This window comes from Nansenia antarctica (genome assembly GCF_963989245.1).
Source record: "Nansenia antarctica genome assembly, chromosome: 8".
In the NCBI taxonomy this organism is placed as follows: Eukaryota; Metazoa; Chordata; class Actinopteri; order Argentiniformes; family Microstomatidae; genus Nansenia; species Nansenia antarctica.
Window position 1 is genome coordinate 55,194,299 of NC_137678.1, and position 19,163 is coordinate 55,213,461.

The 19,163-nt window shown below is 46.3% G+C and overlaps 1 protein-coding gene across 1 annotated transcript; it reads left to right on the forward strand.

Annotated features, from left to right (window-relative positions):
• The first annotated feature begins 13,927 nt into the window (after positions 1-13,927).
• On the forward strand, positions 13,928-18,724 carry rps16 (ribosomal protein S16). Its single transcript, XM_080537615.1, has 6 exons — positions 13,928-13,979; positions 14,070-14,121; positions 14,837-14,938; positions 17,982-18,078; positions 18,206-18,253; positions 18,532-18,724. The coding sequence occupies exons 2-6, from the start codon at positions 14,074-14,076 to the stop codon at positions 18,675-18,677; spliced, it is 441 nt and encodes a 146-aa protein (XP_080393741.1). The 5' UTR covers positions 13,928-13,979; positions 14,070-14,073; the 3' UTR covers positions 18,678-18,724.
• The last annotated feature ends 439 nt before the right edge of the window (positions 18,725-19,163 follow it).

Sequence of the window (19,163 nt, forward strand, 5' to 3'; positions counted from 1 at the left end):
AGAACATGATGACACAAATGCCTATTATGATGATATGCAAAAGGGACAATCTGTGTCTAGGAATCTTGAACAATCACCGGTTGAATATGCTAATAGGAACAGTGCCTAAAACCCCACTTCAAAAGGTTGTTATTCAAAGGCAGCATCCAAAGCCTACTAACACATTGCACAGTAAAAGAGAACATGATCAAATGTCAACAATGAATAATCAGTCAACAATGGATAATCTTATCAATCAAGACACCATGTCCAATGTAGAGCAAAAACATGACATCGCTGAAATCCTTCTTACTCAGCAGAAACTTGCTTTACTTCCTGTGAGGGAAATGAATACATTTGATGGAGACCCAATGAATTTCCTACCCTTTAATGCGTGCTTTTGAACATTGTATTGAGGACAAGACAAGTAGCAATCCAGACAGGCTTTATTTCCTGGAACAGTACACCACTGGACAGTCACGAGACTTGGTGGGTAGCTGCATGCATATGCAACCAGACAGAGGCTACGCTGAAGCTAAGAAGCTACTTGAAAAGAATTTTGGAAATGAAATCAAGATAACCAGTGCGTACATGGAAAAGGCCTTGAACTGGCCAAGCATAAAGGCTGAAGATGGAAAGTCACTACAGGCCTATGCACTGTATTTGAGAGGATGCAACAATGCCATGCAAGACTTGCACTATCTGGAAGAGCTTGATAGCCCATCAAACCTCAGGCTTATTGTTTCTAAGTTGCCCTACAAGTATAGGGATAAATGGAGGTCCAATGCCTGCAATATACTTGAGAATAGTCATGGCAGGGCTAAATTCAAAGACCTAGTTGGCTTCATTGAAAAACAAGCCACAATTGTTTTAGATCCTTTGTTTGGAGACATACAAGACCCTACGGTCTGGCGTCGCCTGTCGATCTGTTTTCTCGGTAGGCAGATGGGTGAGGGTCTAGGGAGGGTGGAGGAGAGGGGGGAGGAGGGGGGAGGGGAGGGAGGGAGGGTGGCAGCATTCTGTAGATCAGGACCTTGATGAGCTTTTCAAAGCCTTTGCTCACTAGCGGGTGAGAGCAAGTCATCCAGCTCACAGCTGGCTTGCATGACTCCCTTCTGGACAGCGGTACAGGGCCACCAGGACAAAAACATCACAACACTTGAACAGTTTCTTCCCCAAAGCCATAAAAGCCCTCCTCAATAACTCTGATCATTGCCACTTTCACTTTACATGTTCTTGCACTTAGTTGTACAGTATATTTATTTATTCATAATATTCACTCATATTGGTACTGTATATTTTGTATTGAGTATTGTCGTGTTGTTGTTATATGTACTGTAGCTTGTTCAGCATGGTAGAATACCAAGTCATGTTCCTAGTGCACTGCACATGGTGGATACAGTTGAATTGAATTGATTTAGGCATGTTACCTTCATGTTACCTTACCCTTTATGTTACCTTACTCTTTTTGGGTACTGGGATGATGGCAGATGACTTGAAGCAGGAGGGCACTATGCCCATGTTGGAAGAGAGATGGAAGAGAGGGAAAGGGTGAGAAAGGGAAAGGGTGAGAGAGCGAGAGAGAATAGTGTAAGTGTGTGAGAGAGGGAGAGAGAGGGAATTAATGGTGTGTTGGCAAGCATGGTTCATTTCCCATCAGGCTATGCTCCATTGGCAGGTACATTCAATGCACTCAATGTTTAAAATGCAGCTTTCTACAGCCTTTGAATCAGTTGCCCACTATAAACAAGAGCCCAGGAAAAAGAAACTGTGGTTTGTGTGAACAGATCACATTAGAAATTACCATAAACTCAGTTTAGAGTTATAAAACTCCCTGTACTTTTTCACTTAATAGCATGTCCCTTTCTGGAGCATAGAAAAGTTGATGAATGACAGTTTTACATCACCTTAACCATAACATCCTCTCTGATTTATGAGTCCATATCCTGGACATTTCCCTACAATTTTGAAATTTCCCATTGAAGCTCATCAGAGTGAAAATGACAGTGGTGACATAAACCACACACACACACACACACACACACACACACACAGACACGCATGCGCACACACACACAAACACACACACAAACACACACACACACACACACACACTCTCTCTCTCTCTCTCTCTCTCTCTCTCTGTCTATGTCTCTCTCTCTCTCTCTCTCTGTCTATGTCTCTCTCTCTCTCTCTCTCTCTGTCTATGTCTCTCTCTCTCTCTCTCTCTCTCTCTCTCTCTCTCTCTCTCTCTCTCTCTCTCTCTGTGTCTATGTCTCTCTCTCTCTTTCTCTCTCTCTTTGCTGAAAAGGCAACACCGTGTGACATCCCTCTCTCCCTCTCTTGGCCTCTCTGTCTCTTCCTGGAAGCTAACGCCGGGTGTCTGGGTAACATCAGATCCTGAGTGGGGACCGTGCTGCTGCCCCACTGGGCCTAGTCCCCTCAGCATGAGCCCTGACCGCCGGGGCAGATGGGAAATGCTAGGCCCGGAGGACAGCTGCGAGGCCCGCTGCTATGCGGCTAAAATAGCCAAATTAATGGAACAGCTCAAGTCCAAACGAGGGTTCAATACCAGGCCACATTTTATTGCCCTGAGCTGTCACACGGCACAGCAGACATCAATATTTACCGCTGCCATGGCACAGTGGCGGGAAAGAGATGGCATAGCTGCCATATCTGTGTCCCTCCAGGGGACCTGGGGCTCTTATGCCAGGGGATAGACGGAGGAAATCGTCCTTTAAATGGACTGCACTTATATAGAGCCTTATTCCAAAGCGCTTCACAATGGTCTCTTACTTTGTTACTTACTCACCCATTCACACATCAATGGCGGCTAGTTGCCATTCAAGGCAGCAATTTGGGGTTCAGTGTCTCGCCCAAGGACACTTCGACATGTGGCCAGCCGGGGTTTGAACCACAAATCTGTTGACCTTGCGATCATTAGACGCCGGCTCTACCTCCTGCGCCACAGCCACCTCCTTTAGTGAGCCCACCACTACGGCCCCATGGGCTTGCTTCCCAACTCAACGTAAATAACTGTCGCTCAAAGATGTGTAATGTGTAACCCCCCCCCCCGGACACAATGAAAAGCTCAGGTTGTATATGGCTGTGCATACGCATCCAAAACAATGTATTTTCGATTATGTCATAATATAATTAAGCAATATCACACGAGAGGGAGTGTGTTATACTGGCTCCGTCAACAAAAAATAGAGATTGAGTGATCACAGAACCCAGAAATGGGGAGAGGATGACAGCCTCATTCACGGCCCGCAGGCAGACAGAGATATATATATATATATATCACAGGCAGATATAACAGATACAGTATATATATACAGTATATATATATATATATATATATATATATATCACAGGCAGATATAACAGAGATATATATATATATCTATATATCACAGGCAGATATAACAGAGATATATATATATATATATATATATATATCACCGGCAGATATAACAGAGATATATATATATCTATATATCACAGGCAGATATAACAGATATATATATCTATATCTATATATCACAGGCAGATATAACAGAGAGATATATATATCTATATATCTATATATCACAGGCAGATATAACAGAGATATATATATATATATATATATATATATATATATATCACCGGCAGATATAACAGAGATATATATATATCTATATATCACAGGCCGATATAACAGATATAACAGATATATATATATATATATATATATATATATATCACAGGCAGATATAACAGAGATATAAAAGGTAAGACCTGTGTGCTGCTCTAATCATTATTTCTCTTGGCAGTCGGGCCGCTGTTTTCTGTATTCTTGGCCCTGGTTGGTCGGGATGTCACTTTTTCTGCTTCATAAGCAAGGCCCGGAGAGTGCTTGCTTCCCTGTCTCCATGGCGACCACACTACTGTATCCCTCACAAAACGCCCCTCTCTCCTACCACCCACACTCCACCCCCCACCCCCCCACCGCCTTCAGGGAGCTTGGCAGACGTCCTCCTCTCCGCTCAGGAGAAACTTCAATTACCGGCAACACAGTTCAGCCTCGGCCCGGCCTATTATGGTCAAATGAGACAATATCGCTGGCCCCAAAAACCCGTCTCCTTCGCTGTAAATCTGGGAGCTGCTCGCATCTCGCGCTCGGCAAGATGCTGTGACAGGACAAGGTCGCGGGGTCGCACCTCCAGGTGATGTGTTTCCATAGGACTCGTGGAGAGAGGAAATGCCCATATATGGTATGGTCTTTATTTATTGCCTTGCTCTCCGCTTTTTTACTGGATGACTGCGGAGCAGCCTCTCCTCTCAGAGCCCTGGTGCACACAGCGCTAGAGAGACGGGCCTCCTTCTATTAACGTGGGATGTTACTACGGTAACTCCAGCACTCTCATCGGATGAAACATACCTTTCTTTATCAGGTTTATAAGCAGAGTGAGGTATATTGTGATTGTGCAGGGGCCTCCCAGTAGTACCCTACAAAGGCTGTGCTTGAAATACCATACCCAAAGCAGTACCGGTAATCTGAGAGCGTTTAACTTCAAATGGCTGAGGGAGACCTGGACAGCGTCAGGAGAGCTTGACAGTTGGGAACACAAAGGGATCGTGTGCTTCAGCGGGAATGCCGAGCGGAGCAGGAAACCGGGAGACGATTCCACGGCCTTAACGTGTTTCCTATGCAGACGGTGAGGGGGGGGGGGGGGGCCCTCCTATGACCCCCCCCCAACACAAACACAGGTCTACAGTATCTGGCTGCTTATCGTCCAGCCCCCTAGGTCCCCACACAGCACTTCCTCTGTCTACTCGACCGGAATGTAGACATTGGCACACGCGCGCGGGGTAGAGGTACGTCCCTCCCAATTATCTTGTTGATGGCCGAAAATGCGATTTCGTTTCTCACGCATGAATAGAGGGGGGCCAGAGTTTTTCTCCTGACCACATGACCTGACCAGGAAAAAAAAATCCTGATGATTGATATACTCGGGCCCAGAGTTTGTCCTGGTCAACATGGTCCGGTAAAACCCCTGGCCCCCTGCGCAGCGTGATGGACAGCCGCAGCCCAGATTGATTTGAGCGCCGCAAGTGTTTAGTGTTCCGTACTCAGCCAGAATAAACCCGTGCGAAACATATACAAAACATATACAGAACCGCCTCCGAAAACGGGTCCTTCACATCATAACTAAACCCGCAAGTGAGCAAGCGCCCTCAGTCACTTTAAGTACACTTAGGGAAGAGGTCCAAACACACATAGGCCTACTGTACGTCTTGTCCTCATTCAATTTAACTGTCACTTAAAAAATACAGAGGCCCTCTTTCCCTGCCTCCTGTCCTGTTACAGTTACACTGCTCGAGTGTGTAGTAGCCCGGTGGATTTGTATTTACAAATGGACCGCGTCCAAACTTAGAGAGAAAAGAAGAAAAAAAAAACATTCAAAATGGCCGCCTGTGTGTATGCCTTAATGGGAGAGAGACGGCACTATGAATAGACTGACTAGAGAGGCCCTCTGCTGCCAACAGTGTTACCCTGAACCCGAGCTGGTCTAGGAGTCACGCCTGGGCCAGCTGAGTCACGCCTGGGCCCGCTGTGCCGGGCTTGGGTAGGGTTGAAGGTCAGCCAGTGGAGGTCAGACCAGACCAGGGCTGGGGAAGGTGAGGGGGGGGAGAGCAGCAGAAACCAGCTGTGTGGCTGTGTCTCAGGAGGTAGAGAGCCGCCGTCTAATGATCGCAAGGTTGGCAGATCAGCGGTTCGAGCCCCGGCTGGCCACATGTCGAACTGTCCTTGGGCAAGACACTGAACCCCAAATTGCTCCCAGTGAGCGGGGCCGGCCGGCGCCTTGCATGGTAGCTTGCCGCCATCGGTGTGTGAATGTGTGTGTGAATGTGTGAATGAGAGGCCGTTGTAAAGCGCTTTGGATAAAGGCGCTATATAAGTGCAGTCCATTTACCATTTACCAGAAACCGTTAGACATTCACAAACCTCACACAGCAGGCTCTCTCTCTCCGGGGGAGGACCAGTTCTCCCTGACAATAAAAGAAGCCAGGTGCCTGTTCACCCAGGCCCGTACTGTAAACACGTCTCTCCTGCTGTAAATGTCAGGATAGGTAGGCGCTGCCCACCCCGCGCATGACTCATGCCACTGTATACAGATCCCCGAGATGCTATCAGTCTTCAGCCCTCCCCTGCCCCAGGAACGGCCTCTGCGCTTCCCTCTAAGGGTACGAGTCTGCCCAGACGTCTGCACCTTGTTCCTCTCTCTGCTCAGTGGGAGCGGCGGTCCTCAGCACCGTGGGTTGTAATCAGTGGGTTTGTCCTGAGCTTTCTTTGAGGGTGAACGTACAAACCCCACCTCCCCCCCAGACATGCATACAGCCTCCCCTACCCCCAAACCATCTCCCCTGTCCCTACCACCCCCCCCCCCCCCCCCCCCCTCCCCGTTCGCTAACTCTGTGTTCTATGTGTCCATGTTATCTGTTGCTTGTTGTTTCTGTGTTTTCCGTTTCTCCCATATTGTCAGCGTCTTTGAGCCTCGGAAAAGCGCTATATACATTTTATGAATTATTATTATTATTATTTTCCTTTGTGTGTCAAAAGCAGCAGGCAGCATGGTTTGATTTGGCCCACCCACTGCTCTTGCGGACCCTGAGCAGAGTTAACACCGCTGGCTGGTGGAGGTAGAAGGTAGGTAGGTAGAGATCACGCGTTTGGTACGATTCCGGTGGTGCGGACAGCTGGGGAGATCAGTGGATATGAGCTTCCCTCCATCCATTTCTGCACTATTGAAGCCACTGTAAAATCCATCACTTTATTACTTTATCAATGTAGGGTTACTTTTTTGTTTTACTTACTTACTTATGTTACTTATTATTATGGTGTTATTATTGTGTTCTTTGTATCTGAGTGATGCCATGTCAATGTTGAGGAACCAAAGGCAAAGAATGTTACTCTTGTGTTCTTGTACAGTAAGAGGTAATAAAAGCGATTCTAGATTGTGATTCCATCCCATGCATTACATCCTCACCCTAACCCTGATAAACATATCCCATAAGGGGCGCTTAGGTGGCGTAGTGGATTAAGCGCTGACCATGTACCGCAGGGCTCCCGGTTCGATTCCAGCCGTCATCCCTTCTCTCACCCATCCTTCCTGTCATAATCTCTACTGTGTCTGTCATTAAAAAGAAAAGTATGAGTGGGACTGCCCCACTCAAAAAATAATAATAATAAAAGAAATATATATATATCCCATAAGCCACTCTGACAGTTCGTTCTACTGTTCACAGCAACATTCTGCTTTGTCAGTTCCAACGCCATGGGAAAGTCGACACCCACAACCACAACAACAGGTTGACTGCCGTCGCCCGAGATTCTCCCCACTTCCTGTCTCCCATGTCAACAGAGGTCCCATCCCCGGGCCTAACGCTGCCCAGCAGGGCTGAACTATGTCGGCCCTGTGGTTAACTCAGAAACTGTGGTGGTCATTCATCAAATGATGATTCCACTGCAAAATATAGTGATACATTAGCCTTACTACTTATTACAGTGACATTTTTATGTCTACATTTCAGTGCCATATACATCTACATTGCACTGAAATTGATGAGCTTTTTAAATGTTTATTAATGGGCCATTTTCCCCCTCTGTCAGTCTGAAACCACAGATGACTGTGTGGGTAGGTTGAGTTGAATGGTGACATCATTGTTTATGAGTTGTACTGCCTCCACATCCCACCAGAGGCCGCTGTTGAACAGGGTTTAAGAGAAGTGGATGAGGAATGATGCCTTTCATTGAGTGTGAGTAGGGGAGTAATAAGGGAGTAGGCCCAAATGTTCAACTACATTATCTTTGTATTTCAAAGACAGCTGGACCACAGTCCAAAAAGACAAACACTGTTATAGGCTAACCAAGATACGTCCTTATACCATATGGAATATGACAGATTTACAACAAAACTTGTTGTGTGAACATCCCAAACAAATGAATCGTGTTGTGGTGGTTTTACGTTTGTCATGCATTGCCATTAACACACTATTGCCGGTTTCACAGACCAGGCTTAAGCCAAGTCCTGGACTAAATCACACTTTCAATGTAAAATCACCATTGAAGATGCTTCTTAGTCTAGGATCAGGTTTAAGCCTTGTCCCTATGACTGACCCAAGTCTAACCGCCAGACACACTGCTATGCAACAAATGCTTTAAACAACACATGTGCGAGTATGTGTGTGTTTGTGTGTGTGTGTGTGTGTGTGTGTGTGTGTGTGTGTGTGTGTGACACATTTCCTCAAGAAGTCTGTTTGTGATCTGTGAAGTAGATTAGGACTCTAGGACTCCCTCTACAGGCCTGAAGGGATACTTGCCTCACCGCCTCACTCAGACACTCAACCTGCCTCCGTCTCTCCATCTCCGTTATGGAAGCAGCTCATTTCCTCTGTTCTCTGGGGCGTTCTGGTCTATTAGACTGGTCTACTGGTCTACTGGTCTACTGGTCTATTAGACTGGTCTACTGGGCTATTGGTCTCTTTGCGTTGTCACCAAATGGGTTATGATAAACTGAAGTCAGTCAGACGCACTAAAGAAAGAAAATAAGAAAATAAAGGATGTCGTACAAATAAATTTTGCAGAAAATGTTAGCATCCAAAATATTGAAGTAAAACACAAACGTTCTCTCTTTGACCACTGATCCAATGTTCCACACACACACATGGTCATTCTAATTGTCCTAGTTGCTATGGCAACAGGCTGAAAATGAATTGTCTTTGCTTAACATCTACAAAAACCTTTGAGAAATCATTGCAATTTGCAGAACTGCACTCTCTTTATATAAATGGTAAATGGACTTATATAGCGCCTTATTCCAAAGCGCTTTACAACAGCCTCTCATTCACCCATTCACACACCAATGGCGGCAAGCTACCATGCAAGGCGCCGGCCCGCTCACTGGGAGCAATTTGGGGTTCAGTGTCTTGCCCAAGGACACTTTGACATGTGGCCAGTCGGGGCTCGAACCGCTGATCTGCCAACCTTGCGATCATTAGACGGCGGCACTACCTCCTGAGACACAGCCTCTACCTCCTGAGACAGCCTCTACCTCCTGAGACACAGCCTCTACCCCCTGAGACACAGCCTCTACCTCCTGAGACACAGCCTCTACCTCCTGAGACACAGCCTCTACCTCCTGAGACACAGCCTCTACCTCCTGAGACACAGCCTCTACCTCCTGAGTCACAGCCTCTACCTCCTGAGACACAGCCTCTACCTCCTGAGACACAGCCTCTACCTCCTGAGACACAGCCTCTACCGCCTGAGACACAGCCTCTACCTCCTGAGACACAGCCTCTACCTCCTGAGACAGCCTCTACCTCCTAAGACACAGCCTCTACCTCGTGAGACACAGCCTCTACCTCCTGAGACACAGCCCCTACGTCCTGAGACACAGCCTCTACCTCCTGAGACACAGCCTCTACCTCCTGAGACACAGCCTCTACCTCCTGAGTCACAGCCTCTACCTCCTGAGACACAGCCTCTACCTCCTGAGACACAGCCTCTACCTCCTGAGACACAGCCTCTACCGCCTGAGACACAGCCTCTACCTCCTGAGACACAGCCTCTACCTCCTGAGACAGCCTCTACCTCCTAAGACACAGCCTCTACCTCGTGAGACACAGCCTCTACCTCCTGAGACACAGCCCCTACGTCCTGAGACACAGCCTCTACCTCCTGAGACACAGCCTCTACCTCCTGAGACACAGCCTCTACCTCCTGAGACACAGCCTCTACCTCCTGAGACACAGCCTCTACCTCCTGAGACACAGCCTCTACCTCCTGAGACACAGCCTCTACCGCCTGAGACACAGTTTCTACCTCCTGAGACACAGCCTCTACCTCCTGAGACAGCCTCTACCTCCTAAGACACAGCCTCTACCTCGTGAGACACAGCCTCTACCTCCTGAGACACAGCCCCTACCTCCTGAGACACAGCCTCTACCTCCTGAGACACAGCCTCTACCTCCTGAGACACAGCCTCTACCTCCTGAGACACAGCCTCTACCTCCTGAGACACAGCCTCTACCTCCTGAGACACAGCCTCTACCTCCTGAGACACAGCCTCTACCTCCTGAGACACAGCCCCTACCTCCTGTGCCACACCTGTGCCACAGCTGCCCCTTTATCAATTCAATATTAAAATGTATGTGCAATGCATGTATGAATGAATGAATGGTCTTTATTTTCATTGCTACAGTACAGGTACCAAACAACAACATTTAGGAGGGGTGGCTCCCCTGGTGTTAGGAAAGAAAAAAAAACACTTTTAAAAAAAAATCCCAAGAAGGGAAGGAGCTGGTTTACATAAATAAAGGCTATGTACACTATCCACTATACTATACTGTACAGATAGACGACTAGGGTTGTCATATTGCACAATAGTGTTATTTCACATTTATTTAAAGTGTCGCAGTTTGCAGGCTTGAAATGTACATATTTGTGCCTCAGCACTACACCTGATTTTTTCAGTCCAGCAGCTGCCATCAATCCGTCCAGACTGTCCAGGGCCCAGAACCTAGGTCTTTGCTGTGTTCAGGGCCTGGACGGCCCTGTGGTAGAAGCTGTTCTTCAGTCTGTTTGTCCTTGCGGCCAAGGTCCTGAACCGCCTTTTCGAGGGCAGCCTGGTAAAGTGTTCGTACCCAGGGTGGGTCGGGTCCCTGGAGATCTTGGAGGCCTTCCTGAGACAGCGTGTGTTGTACAGCTCTTCCAGAGAGGGGAGGGGGGCGCCGGTGATCTTCTGTGCTGTTCTCACGACTCTCTGTAGCGCATTTCTCTCCGCTGTTGTGCAGCTGGAGAACCAGTTGCAGATGCCGTAGGTGAGGATGCTCTCCACTGCGCCGCGGTAGAAGGTCACCAGTATCTCCTGCTTGCTGTGTTCCTTCCTGAGGACTCTCAGGGTGTATAGCCGCTGTTGTGCCTTCTTGATGGTGGCTTTTGTGTTGTCCTTCCAGGTCAGGTCATCCCGCATGTGCATCCCCAGGAATCGGAGGGTTGAGACTCTCTCCACGCTCTCTCCGTCGATGAGCAGGGGCTGGATCTCGGACTTTTTCCTCCTGAAGTCTACAATGATTTCCTGGGTCTTTGACTTGTTCAGCAGCAGGTTGTTAACCTTGCACAGCTTGCTCAGTTGCTCTACCTCATCCCTGTACGCCGCCTCGTCCCCCCCCGAGATGCATCCCACCACGGTGGTGTCGTCTGCAAACTTTATGATGGAGTTGCTGGGGTGGACGGGGGTGAAGTCGTAGGTGTAGAGGTTGTAGAGGATGGGGCTTAGCACGCAGCCCTGGGGGGACCCAGTGCTGAGTCTGAGGGCTGTGGAGGTGTGGGGGCCCACCCGCACCCTCTGGGGGCGGTCGGTCAGGAAGTCCTTGATCCATGCACATATAGAGTGTGATAGACCCAGGTCTAGTAGTTTGGTCACTAGCCTGTCTGGAAGGATGGTGTTGAAGGCGGAGCTGAAGTCCACAAAGAGCAGTCTCGCGTAGCTGTTTCCCCTCTCCAGGTGGGATAGAGTGGCGTGGAGAGTCGTCGCGATGGCGTCCTCTGTGGACCTGTGGGCTCTGTAGGCGAACTGGTATGGATCCAGGTTGGGCGGGAGGCGTGTGAGTATGTGGGCCCGGACTAGTTTCTCGAAGCACTTCATGATGATTGGTGTGAGTGCCACCGGGCGGTAGTCGTTTAGGCTGCTCACCGTGCTTTTCTTCGGGACTGGGATGATAGTTGAGGTTTTCAGGCAGGGTGGGATGGTGGCCTGGGACAGGGACTGGTTGAAGATGTTGGTGAAAACCCCGGCCAGCTGGTCGGCGCAGTCCCTCAGCACCCGTCCCAGGACGCCATCCGGCCCGAGGCTTTCCTGGTCCACCGCCTTCAGCACGCGTCTCACTTCATGCTCTGTGAGGGTGAGGCTGCTGAGAGCTGGAGAGAGTGGTGTTTGTGTTGTGGTTACCTCCGTTCGCCCCTCGTCGAACCGGGCGTAGAAGGTGTTCAGCTTTCCCGCCAGCAGGTGGTCGTCCTCTGCGGCTGTGAGCCTGTTGGCTCTGAAGTTTGTCATCTGCTGAACCCCCTGCCACATCCGCCTGGAGTCGTTGCTCAGGAGGCATTCCTCAATCTTCTCTCTGTGGTCTGCCTTGGCCGCTTTGATTCCGCGCTTTAGGTTAGCCCTGGTGGTGCTGTACAGCGGTGTGCTCTTCCCTGCGAAGAAAGCGTTGTCCCTCTCGTTGATCAGTTTTTGGACCTTCCCAGTCATCCATGGCTTCGTGTTGGGGTAGACCCGGACCCGTTTGTCCACGGTGACTGAGTTGGTGCAGTTCACTATGTGGTTCAGAACCGACGACGTGTACTGTTCCAGGTCCTCATGCTCATATTCCTGCCATGGGGTGTCATTTAGGCAGATCTGCAGTGGAGCGGACCCTTCTGGCCAGGTTCTGACAGTCTTAGTGGTGATGGGAGCACTTTTCCCCATGGTAGTGTATGCTGGGATCAGGAGGATTGACACATGGTCAGACATGCCTAGATGAGCTAGCGGACTAGCCTTGTAAGCAGTGGTCTGCTACAGACTACTGTAAGACCAGAGATGTGTGAACTTATCCAGTGCAATTGATTCGTTCCAAAATTACAGCTGAGTGTTAATGGTAAACAATATGAATAATATCCTAAATTAATGAAAAGTGTCCCAAACGTTTGCGGGAGACAGAGATAACAGTAGGGCGATCAGTAGACACTGTACAAAACCGCCTTCTCTCACACAGGGCACAACATATTCTAAAAATAAAGAAAATCAATGTATTTATATATATTTGCATCAATGTTCTTCTTAATTCAAGGTCCCCTCTATGAAGTAGTGACTACAGCCCCTCCCATCCGTTGAGCTACAACGTTTGCAGGAAAAGTACAAACTATTATTATTATTATTATTATTATTATTATTATTATTATTATTAGTAGTAGTAGTAGTAGTATTAGTATTATTATTATTATTATTATTATTATTATTATTATTATTATTATTATTAGTAGTAGTAGTAGTAGTAGTAGTATTATTATTATTATTATTATTATTATTAGTAGTAGTAGTAGTAGTAGTAGTATTATTATTATTATTATTATTATTATTATTATTAGTAGTAGTAGTAGTAGTAGTAGTAGTATTATTAGTATTATTATTATTATTATTATTATTAGTAGTAGTAGTAGTAGCAGTAGTAGTAGTAGTAGTAGTAGTAGTAGTAGTAGTAGTAGTAGTAGTAGTAGTAGTAGTAGTAGTAGTAGTAGTAGTAGTAGCAGTAGTAGTAGTAGTAGTAGTAGTAGTAGTAGTAGTATTATTATTATTATTATTATTAGTATTAGTATTAGTAGTAGTAGTAGTAGTATTATTATTATTATTATTATTATTATTATTAGTAGTAGTAGTAGTAGTAGTATTATTATTATTATTATTATTATTATTATTATTATTATTAGTAGTAGTAGTAGTAGTAGTAGTAGTAGTAGTAGTAGTAGTAGTAGTAGTAGTAGTAGTAGTAGTAGTAGTAGTATTAGTAGTAGTAGTAGTAGTAGTAGTAGTAGTAGTAGTAGTAGTATTATTATTATTATTATTATTATTATTAGTAGTAGTAGTAGTAGTAGTAGTAGTAGTAGTAGTAGTATTATTATTATTATTAGTAGTAGTAGTAGTAGTAGTAGTAGTAGTAGTAGTAGTAGTAGTAGTAGTAGTAGTAGTAGTAGTAGTAGTAGTAGTAGTAGTAGTAGTAGTAGTAGTATTATTATTATTAATAATATTATTATTATCCCTCACTGCGAGAGTGTAAAATGGAGGTGGATTTCAACTGTCGCAAACACAGTGCCTCTGAAGCCGTAAACGACCCACGAACTGTCGCGCTACTGCCCCTGATATTCGGCGTCGGAAACCCCGTTCGGCCTCTCTCAAGCACCAAAGCTGAAGACGGTATGTACCCTCCCGAGCTCCGCGATAAAACCATAAAACACCGCTAAACTGTCTTTATTTAAGGTCCTAACTCTGCTTCTATCATTACAGAACCATGCCGGCTAAAGGTCCTCTGCAGTCTGTCCAGGTCTTCGGACGCAAAGTGAGTAAATAATGTGACTTTGTTCCACGTGTGGTGTCGAGCCACCCAGAGAGATGCTAGGCTGTTAGCCACCCAGAGAGATGCTAGGCTGTTAGCCTCCGTTACTGTTACTGTCTCATACCCAGGTCAGGTCGTAGAGTAACGTGGCTTCATAGCATGTGTCTTATGCGTTTACAATACATCTGATTATGTAAACTAACATAGTGAATGCATGTCTACATGTGATATAAACCTTTAAACTGATGAGTACATGTTGAGGCCTAGTGATGCTGCGGCTAGCTGCGTGTGTTCTATATATGCCATTTAGCTGAGGCTTTTATCCAAAGCGACTTACATTGCAGTGAGTGCATCCATACATGTCAGTATATGTGGTCCCAGCGGGAATCGAACCCGCAACCTAAGCGTTGTTAGCACCACGCTCTACCACCTGAGTCACAGAGGACCACAGAAGCCTGGTAGACACTGGACTAACTGCTGTCAAACTGTCGGGAGTGCTTTAGCTAGTCGAGTCATGGGATGTAAATAATTGCTTTAGGTTACTAATGTATAGTTAGTTAGTGTGTTAGCTAGTAGCTGGGTGGTTTGTATGGCAGTCACGACTTAGAACAGCATCGTTGTCCCTCTGGCATCTGTGTTGATTACAACGTGCCAGACTGAATGGGCTGTATAGAGGTTTCACATCCCAACATCTATGTTCCTTTTTGTGTCTTGACAGAAAACCGCCACCGCCGTTGCCCACTGCAAGAGGGGTAATGGTCTGATCAAGGTGAACGGCAGACCCCTCGAGATGATCGAGCCAGCCACCCTCCAGTACAAGGTGAGTCCTGGGGAACCGCTGTGCAGGTCTGCAGGGTTATGGTATCCGTTACATGTAGAAATGACATGAGTGCTACTCAGGGTTTCCGTTAGAAAAAATTGCCGCCGGACATCGTGTCCGGGAAGATTTCGATTTACCGGACAAGCGTGATATATTCCGGTCATCATATTAAAATATAATAAATAAATAAAAATTCTAAATCATATTTTTTTTTTCAAATCTAATATAGCTTTTTGTCGCGGTGATTACTGTTGTGTAGCGGCCTATATATGCCATTTAATGTCTATTTCTCATCCGATACGATTAGATGCGAGCTATATAATATATAATAATATAACATGATTCGCATGCGCGCTATGCCATTATGTCCAGCGCTGAACGGGCGCCTCACTGGGAACTGAACAGACAGCATCGATCAATGAACGGACGTTAACTGAAGTTTGTTAAATTGTTTGGGATTAATGTGAGTTTTCTATTTTCTCTTTCCAGTTTTACCCTTTTTTAATCAATAAAACAACGTCATTTCTATAACCAGGGGGGTGTTCCATCGACGTCGCTGGGGGGGGATCTGGGCTTATTTCGTTAAGTCTCGCGAGACTCTTAAAAAGATCCAGGCATATCTTAGATAGATCTCGCGGGACTTGTCAGGGTGGGCCTGGATTTTCCTTTGGCGGCGTTGATGGAATACCCCCAGGTCTCGCTGGTTGGGAAGGCATTTCGTTTAGCTGCCTGTCAAATCATACTTAATCGGACTCGGGAGTATGACAATGAGGAGAACATAACTGTTTATTGAGAAACAATTGATAGGCAGGCAGGCTGGGATACGTATATAAAGAAATACCACAATGTCTAGATGTATAACATTTTATTGAACAGTGCAAGCATGTAGGCTTCTGGCGTGACACGGCTAGCCTAATTTCCGTTCATATGCCTTTTATCAGATAAAATAAAATAGAATAAAACTCTTTGAAAATAAATAGGCTTTAAATTAACTTGCAATGCGTATAGGCTAATTTCCGTTCGATGTTACAGCCGGCCTATGCCTTTTCTCAGATAGATAGGGGATAGCCCTGTAAGCTCATACGGGTCTGTATGTCGTCCTGAAGACCGGCTGTTAGATCATATCGCTGAAGTTTGTCTCCATCTTAGTGTAAATGTTGTCCGTTTCGTTTGTTATCCTTGTTATTGTGCGATAAAGTTAAGGCGCTCCGCTTCGGGCCACCATTTTCGGCTGGGCACCGGGCACGCGCACTCGTGCACGCGCCGGGGGAGGGGGACCCGCCCCCTTTGGTTAGCCTATAGGCTGGCTGGGGGGGGCGGGTCCTTCTCTCTCGGGCGGTGTTGTGTGTGTGTGTGTGTGTGTTTGGTGCTCGGCTGAAGATGGTGGCCCGAAGCCAATTTTAATACAATTCGCTACGAATTGTATTCAAATTGTGCTTAGAGGGAATTATTTTCACCGGACATTATGTCCGAGTTTTCAATTTGTCGGACTTCAACTAATTTTACCGGACAAAGACCGGTAATTACCGGTTAACGGAAACCCTGGTGCTACTCTATGCCTTCGCTGACCCCCCCAAACTAGGCATCTTAATTTTAATAATAATTTTGCCATTTTAGCAGACGCTTTTAATCCAAAGCGATTTACAATTAGGAATTACAGGGACATTCCCCCTGGAGTAACTGAGGGCTAAGTGCCTTACTCAAGGGCACACTAGTGGTGGTGTGGTTTCAGGCGGGATTTGAACTCACAACCTTCCGATCGCAAGTCCAACTCACTATGCACTAGACCACCACTACTGCATCGTAAACCTAAACCAAACCAATAGCTTTTCCCTCCATTAATGGTTATAAGACTCCCTGTGTCCTCTCTATCCTCCACTCGTATTCCTACTGAAACTGCATTGGAGACTGTGGTCCAGGTTCCCACCCGTACATGTTCTCTACCAATGCTTTCTGAGGACAATGTGAGGAGTGGTGTTCCTAACAGTTGAGAAAGGCAGATTGAGCGTTCTCTCTCCCTATTGAAGTAGATTCTCCATCGTCTGACTCAGTCCCTTCCAAATACCCTGTAGTGTAACGTTTGAAATCGACGTAATCTTGGTTATCCGGGGTGCAAACGTGTCACCTTTCTGCTAAATTAGCTGTTTTTACTTCAAAAAAGGTCATCCACTTAAATCGTGTAGATCTGCGAAACAAATATTTGGGGAGGGGGGTCTAAGTCTCATCCATGTCACATGACGCCTATTCTTCTAACTAATCTTCCTGTCTGCTTAACTCCGCTGCTGTTGAAATAACTTAGCTTCATGCAGCTAGGTACAATTCTAGACAGTGTGGAGGGCACAGTCACAGTAAACAACCTGTTTTCAACATAATTATGCGGGTGTTAAGGTTAGGGCCGCCACTGAGACCACCGCTGGTGCTAGCGCTACCATCCCCCAACAAAAAATGTATCCACACGTTGATAATTGTCTCACAAAAAAATCACCTTTTTGGGCCGTCACCAGTTTGCACTAGGGATGCTCCGATCTGGATTTTTGGGGCCGATACCGATCACCGATTTTTTTCCTCAAGATCAACCGATACCGATACCGATTTTTAAAGAAATACATAACTGTAGGCCTACTGACTGGATAGCCTACATATTTTTTGCTTTTTAGACAAAAGTTTTGATCCATTAGGCACCAAGCAAACGCAGACCCATTTTTATGGCATAGTAAAAGTCTGTCCTATCACCCAGTTAGGGCCTGAAGCCCAAGTCAGTCGATATGGCTGTATAAAAGACATCATAAACGTGGCCTTCATGGTTTACATACTGTTACGTCCTCCTATGTTTTCTGTTCAGTTATCTGTCTTCCCCAGGGGAAAAAAAAAAAAAAAAAAAGATCGGTTTTTGCGATCGGCCATTTTTACCGATCACCGATCGAGTCATTTGGAGTGAAATCGGCCGATTTAAATCGGTGGCCGATAAATCGGAGCATCCCTAGTTTGCACCTCTGGTTATACTGGTTGTGTGTTTGTTAACCAGCGTGTCTGTCTCCCGTAGCTGCTGGAGCCTGTGCTGCTGCTGGGCAAGGAGCGTTTCGCTGGGGTGGACATCAGAGTCAGGGTGAAGGGCGGTGGACACGTAGCGCAGATCTACGGTGAGCAGATCCTCTCACTCCCTGGCTGGCAGTGTTCTGACTGTCCACTCAAGATGACATTGTGGTTACTTCCATATTATTTTGGTGTTCTGTCTAACCTTGCCCTATTCTCATCTCCTCCCTGCAGCTATCCGTCAGTCCATCTCCAAAGCCCTGGTCGCATACTACCAGAAGTGTAAGCATCATCATTTGACTCTGTTACTAGATTCAGATTCTTTAGCATTACAGATTCAGAATGTGTTTGGGGTACCTTGCAATGTTTCATTGTGGTGGTTGTTGATTTCGAGTTTTTGCAATTGCTATTACTAATGTTACATGAGCCATGCCCCTCTGGTTCTTGGTGGGGGGGGAGGAGGGGGGTGGTTTATGATGTATGGATTTCTTGTCAATAGATGACATTGTTCATTAGTAGTAGTAGTTCAGTAGTAGTTAATCTGACTCTTGTTCCTCCAGACGTGGACGAGGCCTCCAAGAAGGAGATCAAGGACATCCTGATCCAGTACGACAGGACCCTGTTGGTGGCTGACCCCCGTCGGTGCGAGTCCAAGAAGTTCGGTGGACCTGGAGCCCGTGCCCGCTACCAGAAGTCTTACCGTTAATCTCTCTGTACATTTTCATACAATAAAGTCGAGGGAAAAAAAAGAAAGATCCTGTCTTGTTTTTCTTGAACAATTAAGTACTTGAATGCATTATTCCATAGTTCTGAATGCATTATTCCATAGTTCTGAATGCATTATTCCATAGTTCTGAATCTCATTTGTTTCCTGTTTGACGTACTTGTGGAACTTGATTTGGTAATCATTATTTAGATCCTGTTAATTGAATCAAAGCCATTCACCATGTCCTATGATTGGTTATTACATGTCAGATTAATATGTGCATACTGCTCCTTAGTACTCATGTCTGTTTTAAATTGGTTTGGATTTAACATTTCTCAACTGATCTACAGCCACCACATGAAAACCATTGGCAGACAATTAGGGCTTTCACACCGGCAAAGAACCGTGCCAGTTCGCGTTCGGAAACCTCCGAACGTTGGCGCTGTCTGGCGAACGAGCCCGCTGTATGAACGCGGGCTCGTTTGC

Excerpts from the sequence above, each read along its gene's own strand:
- rps16 (XM_080537615.1), top strand. The coding sequence starts at position 14,074 with ATGCCGGCTAAAGGTCCTCTGCAGTCTGTCCAGGTCTTCGGACGCAAA. Across the intron at positions 14,939-17,981 it reads CAGCCACCCTCCAGTACAAG|CTGCTGGAGCCTGTGCTGCT; the intron begins GTGAGTCCTGGG and ends TGTCTCCCGTAG. Across the intron at positions 18,254-18,531 it reads GGTCGCATACTACCAGAAGT|ACGTGGACGAGGCCTCCAAG; the intron begins GTAAGCATCATC and ends TTGTTCCTCCAG.